Genomic DNA, 14,299 nt, shown 5'->3' with positions numbered 1-14,299 from the left:
CACATCACCAATTCACTTCCTCTCGTCGTTGTCTCCCAAAAAAGTTTGTTTGTCCCGTTACAGATGTGAAACATCGCGAGGAATGTCAACTTTGTAAACATCAGCATCTATCAACATTTAAAATCCTTTCCTTTCCTATTGTGTTATTGTATTCCTAAACCTCGACTAAACCGCGAGTCTTTCGGTTCTCCAAAACTAACACTATGTATAAGAATCAAGAAATGTGTTGTTGAACTTGATTTCAGCTCCGTAACGCCTAATGGCAAAAGAGCCTTCCAAATAAACGAAAGATTAAAAAAAAAACAATTCTATTTGGAGATTCTGCCTATCTAATCATGTAACTAATAAAAATTCTGATCAGTTGAGTACAAAATGTTTTGCAACATCTAAAAACATTGTGGTAACAATAATGAACCAAAGTGTTAGTATTTGTGAAACTTCTTATGATTGAACCCATAATCAACTAGAAAGTTAAATGCTAGGCAGATTTCGACATCGACGAAACATTGTGTGTTTCGGAAACTTCTGTGGCTACAATGCACAACCGTGCTTAATACATTTACTATTTAAAAGAAGCTGGCACCACCCACACTATAATCGTCTCTACACCAGAAGCGAAGTCTCGTAAGAAATTTTTTAATTATACTTTATTTCCTGGAATATTCCAGGGTACACCGCATCTCAGACCCTCAAACCGTAGTTGACTTTCAAGGAAGCTATTATGTCCTGCTCGACAATACAAGAACGTTCCATGAACATATACTTGACATCGATCATATCCCCCTCTCACGCCATCTCACCGGTCCAACAATAGTACAGAGCCCGATTCCATGAGGCAAGAGTCATCAACGACAGTGGACTCCAAATAACCTGCTTTGCCTTAGAGCCTGATTGACACACTAGCACCTATTTACGATTGTATAACATTTCGCCGAAAACTATTTCGCGGAATGCATTTTCGCATTTTCGTACGACATTTGTACCTTAGTTACCTTTTTTTTGCATTCGTATATGTAACACGAGATTAACACGTTGACAATTTTATATCTAATTTTTTATTTTTTATAAATTTCCTAGACCGGGCAAAAAGTTGAACCCAGCCTCCTTCAGCATAGTCTTGCTTGGCAGCCATGCTTATTCCCGCACGGCTAAGGGAGGCCTCCCAGAATATGTAGAAGTAGTTTCAATTGACCCTTACAAATCCTTTAAAATATCTGGCAGATGGGCCATATATAATGAAGGGATTATCTCCTCTCTTTACTTTGTTACGAATAGACGTTTTAATGAATAATCCTTCATTTCTTCCTTTCGCTTTATACCGAAAAAAACCCTGATTAATCCACCTAGCGGTGATGGTGCCTTTCTCTTACATTATAAAAATAGTATTTTGGCCATTACTCTTGAGCCCATAATCCGATCTGGCCAATTTTCAATAGGAAACAATGGGAGAGTATTCTGCGTCGAATGCAACTTGTTGCGAGTAAATCGGTTAAGGATAAGTGCCTGAAAAATGAGTGACATTTTTTTACTCATTTTTTCTATAAAAAAGTGGTATTTTGGCCATAACTTCCGAGCCCATAGTCCGATCTGACCAATTTTCAATAGGAAACAATGGGAGAGTATTCTGCGTCGAATGCAACTTGTTGCGAGTAAATCGGTTAAGGATAAGTGCCTGAAAAATGAGTGACATTTTTTTATTCATTTTTTCTATAAAAAAGTGGTATTTTGGCCATAACTTCCGAGCCCATAGTTCGATCTGACCAATTTTCAATAGGAAACAATGGTAGAGTATCCTGCGTCGAATGCAACTTGTTGCGAGTAAATCGGTTAAGGATAAGTACCTGAAAAATGAGTGACATTTTTTTGGGTGGGTGCGCACAGACACACACACATACACACACATACACACATACACACAGACATCACCTCAATTCGTCGAGCTGAGTCGATCGGTATATAACACTATGGGTCTCCGGACCTTCTATAAAAAGTTTGGTTTTGGAGTGATCATATAGCCTTTACGTATACTTAGTATACGAGAAAGGTAAAAACGTATTCATTTAAATATGGCATTACATTCTCCGTTCGCTTTGTACCGGGCAGACGCTACCCATTTGAAGAAGGCATTACCCTTTCCTTCGCCTTATACCGGGCAGACGCGACTTTTTTTCAAAAAAAGGCATTATTAACTCCTTTCGCCTTATACCGGGCAGACTAGAGATGGCCGGGTTTCGGGTTTTGAAACCCTAAACCCGACGGGTTCGGGTTCGTTTGGGATTTGGACTTACAGTTTTTTTCGATTTAAAAAAATGAAAATATCTATTTGGAATTTTCGGGCAAATTTTTAGAGCGGGCCTAAATAATTGAATGATGTCGGGTATGGTCGAGTACGGGTTTACGAATGCAAAAATTCTCGCATTACCTTCTTTCATTATTCAAATCGCAATCCAAAAGAATTTGGCCCGGATTGTTTGTAATTAAGCAGAAATGGGGAAATATTTCAATTATAATTATTCTAAATAAATTCCGACGATTATATAACATTTCACCGGAAACTGTTTCGCGGAATTCAGTTTCGCGGTTGAACATTTTGCGGAATGACATTTGGCGGTTTGTAACTTTTCGCGGTATGACATTTGGCGGTTTGTACCTTTTCACCGAATTACTTTTGGCGGATGCATTTACCGAGCAGATGCATCCATTTGAAGAAGGCGTTACCCCTCCCTTCGCCTTATACCGGGCAGACGCGTTCTTTTAAAGAAGGCATTATCAACTCCTTTCGCCTTATACCAGGGAGATGCATCCATTCAAAGAAGGCGTTACCCCTGCATTCGTCTTATACCGGGCAGATGCATCCATTTAAAGAAGGCACCCGATGGGTTCGGGTTTGAAAAATTAGTACAATATCGGGTTCGGGTCGGGTACGGGTTTGTGAGACAAAAAATCGGGTCCGGGTCGGGTACGGGATTAAGAAATAAAATACTGAAAATTATTTTATTCAGTTTTGTTAATTGTGAGGCTAGTTCGTTGTTTGAACTTACATTTTTTTCAATTTAAAGAGAACCAGGAAATACATAGTTTGATTTTTTTCAGGGAAAACTTTTGTGCAGGTGTAAATAATTAAATTATGTCGGGTTCGGGTCGAGTACGGGTTTACGAATGCAAGCATTCTCGGGAACGGGTCGGGTTCGGGTTTACATTAAATCCAAAATAAAAATAGCCCAGATTTCATGTAATTAAGCAGAAATCGGTAAATATCTGAATGATAATTATTCTAACTGCATTCCGCCAAATGGCATTCCGCGAAATGTCTTTCGGAAAAAAGGTGCATTCCGCAAAATGTGTTTCGGAGAGTTGATACATTCCGCGGAATGTCGTACCGCGAAAAAAATTCCGCGTAATGTTCTTCGGCGAAATAGTATACAACCAATTCCGACAAATGGCATAAAGAATACATGGAAAAGATACAAAATGTCTTTCGGAAAAAAGCTGCATTCCGCGAAATGTATTTCGGAAAGTTGATACATTCTGCGGAATGTCGTACCGCGAAAAAAAAATCCGCGCAGTGTTTTTCGGCGAAATAGTATACAACCCCTATTACCAACTTCTACGTCCACACAGTCGCTGATTTACTGACCTCCAAACCCACCGACTCTTTACCGTTTTACCGTCCCAACAGGTCTCCTTCTGATTAGAAGCCATCTCTGTGAGGACTTTCGGGATGGAAAAAACTCCCTCCTTGTTCGGGGGAACAATCCTGAGCGTGATGGCCAGCACAACGCAAGCTAAAACGATAAGCAATGCAAAGCGTAGGCTCAGAAGTGGCGGTAACGCAGTCTTCGCGGGTCTTCGCAGGTCGTTTTGTACAGCAGCTATTTTCATCGCGGCTACCACCTTCACTGCTTCCGACATGGTTAGTATTTTAGGAGCCCTCCAGTTGTTGTTCTTAAAAACTACCTCATGTGTACCAAAGTTGCTGGCTGTGAAAAGAAACTTGTCAACCAGAGCAGCGTGTATTGTTTGTATTCGGTTTCTGTACGATTTATTATTTTGTTCTGCATGTCAACATGCTGTTTTGCACGCAGATAGTGCAATTAGATTGAAATTTGCGTAGATATTGTTTCCTTACCATGAGTTGCTTATAAAGGACAACTGTCAACAATGGTTTTGTATGTTTACCTAACACGATTCCCCTGAGCCAAAAACATTGCTCAAAACATTTGTTTCTCTTCATTGCCGTCTGGAGTCCATTAAAAACACAACTAAGTGTCGCCCACCTTGGAAACTCATTGTATTTAGAGTCTGTTTTGGCGGAATTTAAGTCAACATCATCTTCGCCTGTTCCACGCAACGCCAGCGTCGACCTTCTTGCTATAGTCCACTATCAAGCCTAGCGTTGTACCACCGTACTTCCGGACTTGCTTATTGAGTAACAATGTGTTTACCCCGAAGAATAAAAAGGATGTCCACCTCCTGCACCCCACCGTTCTTAAATTCACCATCACAATTTACAAATGACGTCTTAAAAAAATAAATACGTAATTTGAGCTGACCGGTAGAACCGTTGCGAATAAAAAGAATCGTACAGGACAGTTATAAAAAGTTTTGCTTCTCGCATGTGGCGTTACCATAATAAAAATTGACAGTATAAACAATCATTCTGTGCATGTTGTGCCTAATTGTGAACAGCACGGAAGCCGCAACAATTGAAGAAGAATCGCTTGAGATGGTCTGGTTATCACAAGATAAATGCAAAAGAAGATTATTGTACAGTTGAACCGCGCTTCGATCTTCTCGGTTAATCCTTTGTGAGTAAAACAAAATCGGGTTGGTGTAGATTAGGAGAATTTCCCCAATAAATTCTATCAAATTTTGCCGGGAATATTCAAAAGGATTCCCTGTCTGGAAAAACTAGAAAGAATCCGTAGGGGGAAGGTCTGTTTGGCAGAATATCGTTCGGCCGAATGCCATTTGGCCGAAGGCCACTAGGCCGAAAGTTTTTTGTGCGAATATACCATTTGGCCGAACAGACCATTAGGCCGAAAGTCATCTGGCTGAAAGGGTCATTTGGCCGAATAGGACATTTAGCCAAATAGAACATTTGGCCGAATATGACATTTGGCCGAATAGGATATTTGGCCGAATACGACATTTGGCCAAATATGACATTTGGCCGAATAGGACGTTTTGCCGAAAAGAACATTTGGCCGACTTTTTTTTAAACATTCTATTCGGCTAAAAGTCCTATTCGGCCAAATATCCTATTCTGCCAATTGTCCTATTCGGCCAAACGTCCTATTCGACCAAATGTCCTATTCGGCCAGATATCCTGTTCGGCCAAACGTCCTATTCGGTAAAATGTCCTATTCGGTCAAATAGCTTTCGGCCAAACGACCCTTCCCCGTTTAATACACATGTACATTTTTCATAGGAATGTTTTTATAATTCGTTTTATTGTCACATTAGCCCTAAGCATAGGACCTATTTGTCACCGCAATTGCTTTTGTCCTGTCTTGCGAGCAGTTATGCGAAGATTTGAATCAACCTGGCCCTCAAAAACTTTAGGTGCGAAATTCCCTTCCATCCAGTAAAAGCACATTTTGGTGACTAAACTTTATGTAATTTAGGAAAACAAAATCAAGAAATCAGATTTTGCCATTCTTATATTTTGTTTCGAACCGCCTGAACCGATTTTTCTTTAATACCGCAAAATCTAATTTATATTAAACTCCACAAAATACTTTGATTGCATAGACCTCACCGTTGCATGTCATTTAAAACCTATGTAAATTCTCAATTCTCTTGGCAAATGTTTTGAGGACCTTTCAGCTTTTCACATTGACGGGAAAAACCAGGTTGGCAGAGTTCCAAAGATTTCAATTTAAACAATAAGGTTTTATTATATAGTCAGACTCTTATCGTTAGTGCCTGCTTAAAAAATCAGCTTTAAAACACTTTTCTTTAACAGATTTCATAACTAAAATTCCTCTCACTGTAGGTAACAAACAATCATGCAATCAGTCCCGTCCAGTGGCGCCAGGAGTGGGTGGGACAGGTAGGACATGTCCTACGCATGAATTTTCCTGGGTGGGACAGTCAAAGCATTGTCCTACCCATGATTCTGGTAAGAACATATGAAGTCATTGGATGGCAAGAATTTGTGTGTTAGAAGATAATTTTAAAGTTAATCAGAGTCTAAACAATAATCATAGATGTTTTTGGTATCCTAAAGCAATAGACTACTGATTGATTGTTGTTTAAGACTTCAGGCACTTTAGAATCCCTAAAGTGCTCAAAGATGTCTATGTTTTACAGAGGTGAAATAGGAAAAGGTCTTCTTCAAACCTCAAAAGGTCTATTGAAATCTGAGGAACCAGAAACATACCGAAGACCGCTCTTAAAGGGTTCTGAGCTCCGAAAACAGATTCTTCGAGACGAGCCAGCCTCAGGCTGAAAGTCGGTAATCTATATCAGCGGTTCTCAACCTGGGGTACATGTACCCCTGGGAGTACCTTCGCCGGCCCCAGGGGGTACCTCGGACAAGAATGAGTAGTGGCGGCTCTACAGTCGCATCTCCACATCTCGATAATGAAGGGACTATCGATATAAGGAGAGGAAAGAAAATTGAAAGAGTTACTAGATCGATAAAAGCTCGTTGCAATGAAAAACGATAACAAAACAAATGTCATCTTATGTTTTTGTTGTGTTTGTTATTGTCCAAAACTGGTCTAGTAGTCTAGAAATTCGAATATATCGACATAGGAAGTGAGAATCCTGAACAAAATATGACCAGAAGATATCGAGATAGAGAAGTTAGCGAGATGTAGAAATCCCAAATGTATGTAGATAAAACCATCGACATAGGGAGAGACATCGAGAAATAGAACATCGTGATGTAGAGAGTCGACTGTATTACAATTCCAATCAAACTTATTGATAAAGTTTGATAATTGTGAATTTTTTTATTCCAAGTCTTGTACATAATATGCATGACGATTAGTAAATCAAAGCTTATTGAATCCTGCCCTCCAAAACGAGCACAGTGTATAAAGGGCGATAAAAAGATCAAAAGGACAAAACGTCGAATGAACAAATTTAAAAAAAAAACTTCAATGCAATCAATCTATTCGCTTCTGAACTAAAATCTAGAGTCTGATGGTACGAAAGTCTCCATTTGAGAGGCATGAATGTTTTTTTTCGAAAAGTTCAGTTGCTTCGTTGCAAGAGAATTAGAAGAATCGTTCTACGCTTCTCGGAAGCCTCCTTTCAAGAGACTGGGAAGCCCCCTTCAAAAGGCTCCGGAGCCTTTTTCAAGAGGCTTGGAGACTACTTTCAAGAGGTTCAGTAGCTTAGAAACGTTCTTTCAAGATACTTAGAAGCCTTTAAAGAGGCTCGAAATCCGCTTTCAAGAGACTCTGAACCCCCCTTCAAGAGGCTCGGAAGCCTTTTCTCAAGAGGATTAGAAGCCTCCTATTAAGAGGCTCTGAAGTCCCCTTTTCAGGGCTCGAAAGCCGGCTTTAACAGGCTTGGAAGCCTCCCTTTAAGAGGCTTGGAATCCTTCCATCAAGAGGCTCGGAAGTCTCCATTCAAGAGGCTCGGAAGCTTATCTTGAAGAGGCTAGGAATTCTTTTTCCAGAACTGTTTCCCAAATTGGCATTTCCTATTTGTCCTACCCACGACTCGGAACGTGGATGCGCCTCTGGTCCCGTCCAATCTGTTTACGACAAGAGCGCTTTTTTTTATAGAATTGTGCTTTTCACATCAGTGCAAGTCAGTGGCGAGATACATTTCTAAAGTATTTTGAGCGAGCTCAAAGAATAAATCCATGTTTTGTTTTCTAAAATACACCAGCAGAAAAAAACTAGTTTGGCAGAAGATTCCAATCGAATTATGCTCCCAATTGCCATATCAGCGCTAAGCAATTGTTCCACTTTTACAATGCGGGTCAAATTCCATTGTGATACATCACCTCTATCTACATTTTCGGATCAAACATTTTTCTTTCAAACGTACGTACAAACTTAAATGTCAAATTTTCGTTCTAGTTGCAATATATCCCCCCTGAAACAAAGAAAACATAGTGAAGAAAGTGCTGACACCGTCCGTATTGGCCAATTGGCTCCCACTTCGATTCCTTTACTCCCATAAAACTTTTCTCATTTTCTTCATAAAGTCGAGATTCGCGTTTTCCGACACTCGCACACATGTTCCGCCATAAATAATGCTCTCCATTCTGTTCGTTTGTAAGTTTCCTCCAGCTCCGGCTTGAGCCGTTTTCCATTTTCATTTATTTTTTCTCCCGTAATAGGTTATGATTGTCTCTCGCTTTTTCGTTTGTTTTCGCGTTGGGTGCAAAACATATTGGTTTTCTTGATGTACGATTTCTACGTTCTGTTGTTAGGGGTGAAGGGATGGTAACTATCCGAACGGAATAACTTTTTTCTCGAATTCATTGCCTCTGGTTCGAAGACCGCCTGCTTTTTAACCATTTCTCGAACAACTCTCGTGTATACAGTCTTATCATAAAAAATATTAGTCGTTTAACAAAGCAGCTACGGAGGAAACCTATGGCGCTCTAAACTTTGAGCACCATTATCAGATATAGAATCAACTTTTGCGGAAAAACTGCTGGATAGGAAAACAGGAAAAGTTTCGGTTCGTGTATGTTCATCGCCTAAGATGTTTCAACAAAATCAAGTTCGCTACTTTCTCGTGTGTCTCTGAATACTACTGACTAGAAGTACGGTTACAGTTTCGCTTTTTTTACGTCATCTCTTAATTTAACGAGTTTTGTTCTTATGCTCTCGACACTTAAAAAATTACTTTCGCTACTTTTCTTTCTTGTTTGGTAGTTCTTACACGGCGCTAATACTACTCGCCTCCCCGGACTGGGGTCGGCTGCTGGTACAAAAACACTATATTTACAAACAGCTTCTTCTCAGGTTACAGTTGACAATTACTGCTATTTACAAAACACTCCCCACGTCCACGGTCGGTCCGGCACCCAACCGAACTTTCGTCGTTTTATAAAAGTATCTTCATTAAAGTTTCTAGTTTGAGATGGTTCGTCGCACCGTTGAAACTGGAGACGCGCTACCCACGGGAGCTCTTGGCCAGCTCTGGACACTCTCACCTTTTGCCGCCCAGATGTTGGAGAGTGTGAGGGTTGAGTAATTCCACGCCACATCATTAATAAACCAAATTCGACTATATGAAATATAAACATAAATATGACCTTCTGTGTCAAAACATTAATTCAAATAAATTTGGCTAAACTCCAATAAATGGTATCCTACACATTTTTTTACATATTATAAAACAGTTTTCAAATTATGCTCGGGTATCTAACACCGAGAAATGTATAATTTTTTGTGATAAACAATAAACGAAGGCAATCTTTTTTGTGGGTGATTTTGGGTGGAATCACTCAATGCGCATCCGACATCATGGACATTTTTTTTAAACAACAAACGAGAAACAAAAAACAATTGGAAACAGGAAACTTTGGAAGAAAATTTTCTCCATTTTAAAAACAAGTTTCACTTCCGTTCAACTTTCCTCTGATCAATTTACACGGTTCGCGACCTTCTTCGTTACGATCAAAACTGCTACAGTCGTTTTATTTTCTCTCCACATGCATACGAATGGGAGCCTGTGCAATTTGTTGCCTACTTATTGTAAAAAGGTTCTAACCTTTTCCCTCTCTCGATAATTCCCGTCCCGGGCCACCCTCAGAACAGAACATAAAAACAAAAGTCTTCCCAACTTGCCGTCGCAAAGCTTTACGCCGCCGTTGCTATCCGGAATGAGTTCAGGAAGATGATGAACAGCAGGTACGCCACCATCATTTGGGACCGGAGCAGCGACGCACTCGTCATCGACGAAGCGCCACTCAGGCCCATCAGTTCAGTCACTGAGCTCCGGGAAACTTTACTCCGAGCAGCTCCCTCTATCACGTTGTTTCCATCCTGGTCGATAGAGTTTTCATCGTAGTCATTATCGTCGGCGCCGTTGTTGCCATTCGTTGGTGGATAATTTCGACCGAGCAATGGGTGATCGACGTTTGTTTCCGATTCCGTGTGGTAGCGGTTGCGATTTTGGAAGGACACGTTGGCCAGGTTTGGGCTGGCTCCGGCCAGTGGGCTGCGGAGAAAGCTACATGACCGTTGAAGTTTGTAGGATTTGGTGATGTTTGGTGGATATCCTTCTAGACTTTCCGTGCCCTGCGAATAAAAAAAAGTGTTATTAGTTAAGGGAAAACAGTCTGATGTCAAATTTAATTATTGAAAATCAATCGAATTCTATTTAAGATAATCGATTTCAAGAAATTCTTGGTTATTCAAGTCATCAACAATTTTTACCCACTTCTTCAAACATTTATGGATCCTTTTAATAAAAAGGGAAGCTGTGTCGTATTTTACGAGAAATTTTGTCGAATACCAAATAAAAAGAGCTGATATGGATCTGGATTCTTAATGGCCCATGAATATTCCTATATTTGATGTTGAAAATAAGAAACGCAATTCGATTTATAAAATATTCCTTGCTTGCTCACAAGCCGATACTAATGGATTTGGTTAAATCCTAGGGTTTTTTTTGTACAACAAAAAATTGTCCATCGATTTCTACGGATAGAAAGTAAAAGTGCCAAAATAAAATTGCGGGAACTCGTGAAGAAATGAAGAACAACAACAAATATTCGATAATAAACCTTGAAATGAAGAGCGGACTACGAACATTCCGTCGGATTGCAAAAATTGTAAAAGAATTTTAAAGGAGTTAAGTTTGTCACGCAACTGTTTAATTCCGCTTGTCACACAACCATCCTACTCTATCATGCAAACGCATTCGATTATCCCTTTCCTCTCTGGCTGAAAGATAGCAATTGAGCTTTCGGGTATAAAATAACTGAGATGCCTTCCAACCAGCCTGATATCACATCGACATCAATACGGTTGCCGGGCCGGAACTGTTCATCAATGGTTCACATAGCCCTGCAGAAACAAACTGACATCTCTATCGCATTGCTCAACCATCAGCAACTATATAGGCACCGGAGCACACACTCTCCTAGAGCTGGATACGGTGCGATGGCATTTAATACCGGATCCAGACACACTCGATGGAGCAAGAATAAAGCAGCACAGACGATGCACACTCACTCAGTCATTTCCTCTAGCTCTTGGTTCGGCAGGCAATCACGACGACCGAAACTTCCTCTACGGTGAACGATGGGGATGTTCGAAGGGTGCATTCCCATCCCACCCGCTACTGACTTGGGACAGAAGTGAAAATGAATGAAAATTAGTATGTGTGTGAGCTTTCCTGGCTACGGAATGTAAAGGAGTTGGAGGGCCCCGAATGTGTCTATAGCTTAAAATGTCGGCATCCATTGATGTCTATTTCTCACTCAGCACCGTTCTATGTATGGCGCTACTAAAACCAACAAGCGAACCGAAAACCCCAGCACTTTGAATACTTAGACTGAGAGCAATCGAACCGAGAAGGAAGAACTTTGGAATATTTATTAAAAGATTCCACCCAGGCATGCCATTCCTACAGGCATCGGGAACCCGCCGGCAGCAGTAGAGCTCTGTTAGGCTTTCAAACCAACGTAAATGTGTGTTCGTTGAAGACCTCCGAAGCCTTTGCCGGAAGGGCTTTGTCGGGCAGCAAAAACACAGATGCCGGGGACATGTGCAGCTGCAGTGGCAGAAGGTGGCAGCAGGGCGAAACCCATAAATAGCTTATATAAATGGGATTCAATTTTGAAATATTCAGTGACTGACTTTAAGTGCTTTATCAATAAAATTTATTTCCAACCGAAAATTAGCATGCTCCAGTATTGATTTTCTTTTCGCCGGGCGATGCAGAATCGACAACGCTGAGCCGCACGAGTCGCATCGATGGGGCGGTGCTGGAAGTTGCAATCGACGTCGAACTTTGGGTGATCGGAAATGGGGGTTTTTCGACTTCCGTCTCCGTCGTCGTCGTCGTCGTCTTCGTCGTGGTTGTTGTTCCGTACTCAGCTTTACGGCTCTGAACAAGTAGGCATATTGGATGGTACAATGGAACTCTGCGAAGGTGGAAAGACATTTGTTCTAGTGCTTTGTTTAATTTTCCTACTAGCTATAATACGCTCTGAAAAGTGCTCTGATTTGTTCGAACCCACATACAGTGTATGGACCGAACAATGACGACGGAGAACGACGAAGAACTTAAGCACTTTTGCGGATGAATAAATTTTGCTCGATTTATACTCGCAAGCAGCTTGGAAGCTTTAGCAAATAGGTTCTTGATTTATTTACGAACGAGCAATTGACTCGACATTGAACGATTGAACATGCAGTACATTCTCCCCCTCACTTCATCTCAGGCTGGTGTGTATTCGACTGATTAGAGTGTATTCGCGGGAGAATAAAAGTAGTTGCTTTTCTTATTTGTGTAATAGACTTGCCCAGCTTAGTATGGGGAGAAAAAAAAATTTGTCGAAATCCACGAGGCTTCGGAGTATCATACATTCAAGGCCAGAATAACGATGCCTACCACGTACTCACAATCCATTTTGGATTAGAAGAGGAAAAAAAGTTCCACACACATTGCTACAAGAGGTCGAGGAATTCTCTGCATCTCACTAGGGCGAAAGTCATTTGGCCAACAGGGTCGTTCGGCCGTATGGGTCATTTGGCCGAAAAGGTCATTTGGCCGAGAGGGTCATTTGGCCGAAAGGGCCATTCAACCGACTAGTTCATTTGAAAAGTGAGAAATTAGGAATGAGAAGAGAGACGTCTCACTTCTCTCTTTCGCTGTCCAGAGTGAGAAGTGAGAAATGAGGAAAGAGAAGTGAGTTGTCTCATCTCTCACTCCTCATTTATCACTGACTACTCACTTTGCGCTTCTCACTATTGACAGCGAGAAGTGATAAATGAGGAGTGAGAAGTGAGACAACTCACTTCTCTTTCCTCATTTCTCACTTCTCACTGTGAAAAGTAAGTAGTGCGAAGTGGATAGTGAGACGTCTCACTACTCACTTGTGACAGCGAGAAATGAGAAGTGAGACGTCTCATTTCTCAATCCTCATTTCTCACTTCTCACTGTGAAAACTGAGTTGTGCGAAGTGGGTAGTGAGACGTCTCACTACTTATTTCGCGCTTCTCACTTTTTACAGTGAGAAGAGAAAAATGATGAGTGAGAAGTGAGTAGTTTCTCTTCTCATTCCTAATTTCTCTATTTTGAAATGAACTATTCGACTAAATGGGCCAAATGTCCTATTCGGCCAAATGACCCTTTCGGCCAAATGACCCTTTCAGCCAAATGACCCTTTCGGCCAAATGACCCTTTCGGCCAAATGACCCTTTCGGCCAAATGACCCTTTCGGCCAAATGACCCTTTCGGCCAAACGACTCTTTCGGTCAAATGACCCTTTCGGCCTAATGAACCTTTCGGCCTAATGACCCTTTCGGCCGAATGACTCATTCAGCCTCGGCCTAATGGTCAAACGGCCAAACAACTTTCGGCCTAGTGGCATTCGGCCAAATGGCTTTCGGCTGAATGGGTTTCGGCCAAATGACCCTTCCCCCCAGCTCTCAATGGATTTTAGAGAATATTATAGAACGCACTTTGAGCAGTGATGTCAAATATTTTACAAAATTAAATTTTATACCTAGTTTTATCTAAAGGTAAGGAGCTTGGTAAAATCGTCTGTTGAAGCACTACTGCGTTTATCATAATTCTTTGTTTCTTTGATGGGCTACAGCTCTTCGATGAACCTACGCCGTATGGAGTATCCTTCTCCACTGGACTCGATCCTGGGCCAATCGCTTCCAGTCGCCCTGAACATTGAGTATCCTCAGGTCCTCTTCAACTACAAAAGGCCATCGTGTACGCGGCCTTCCATAAAACCTGCGGCAGTGTTTGTTTTCAAAGGGTTAATTACTACAGTTTATCCATTGCTGAGTTATCAATTGACTTTTTTTTACGGTAAATGGTAGGAAAAAAACTTAAAAAATCTTTTTTTCTCAAAAATTCGCCCATGAAATAATTTGAAACACTTATTTCTAAAGACTTTACTTAACTTTATGTGGAAAAAACAGAGGTACATGAATCTTCGATAACAATCATTTTTTTTACACCGTGTGTTGGTCGTTGCACATGACGGGAGATGGCGCTGTCTTTCTCCGCACGCCAGTGACAGACTCATAAAACCTCCGCATATCGTTCTGCTCAATTTTTTTTCTGCGCCTCACTAATAACTTGTTCTTCGTACTCTTTCTTCTTCCTGCAGTGGGTTCGTTTTTCG

The 14,299-nt window shown here is 41.0% G+C and overlaps 1 protein-coding gene across 1 annotated transcript in view; it reads right to left on the bottom strand.

The window, feature by feature from the left end:
• Positions 1-7,783: 7,783 nt before the first annotated feature.
• The window catches only part of LOC134223878 (MOXD1 homolog 2-like), a 634,833-nt gene continuing 628,317 nt past the window's right edge, over positions 7,784-14,299 (bottom strand). Inside the window, exon 8 of the mRNA XM_062703101.1 lies at positions 7,784-10,223. Within this exon, the coding sequence (XP_062559085.1) occupies positions 9,783-10,223 (441 nt within the window). The 3' untranslated portion in view covers positions 7,784-9,782. The remainder of the gene's footprint in view (positions 10,224-14,299) is intronic.

Source organism: Armigeres subalbatus, chromosome 3 (genome assembly GCF_024139115.2).
Source record: "Armigeres subalbatus isolate Guangzhou_Male chromosome 3, GZ_Asu_2, whole genome shotgun sequence".
In the NCBI taxonomy this organism is placed as follows: domain Eukaryota; kingdom Metazoa; phylum Arthropoda; class Insecta; order Diptera; family Culicidae; genus Armigeres; species Armigeres subalbatus.
Note: the sequence above shows the minus strand (reverse complement) of the source record. Positions and strands in the feature narration are given on the sequence as shown.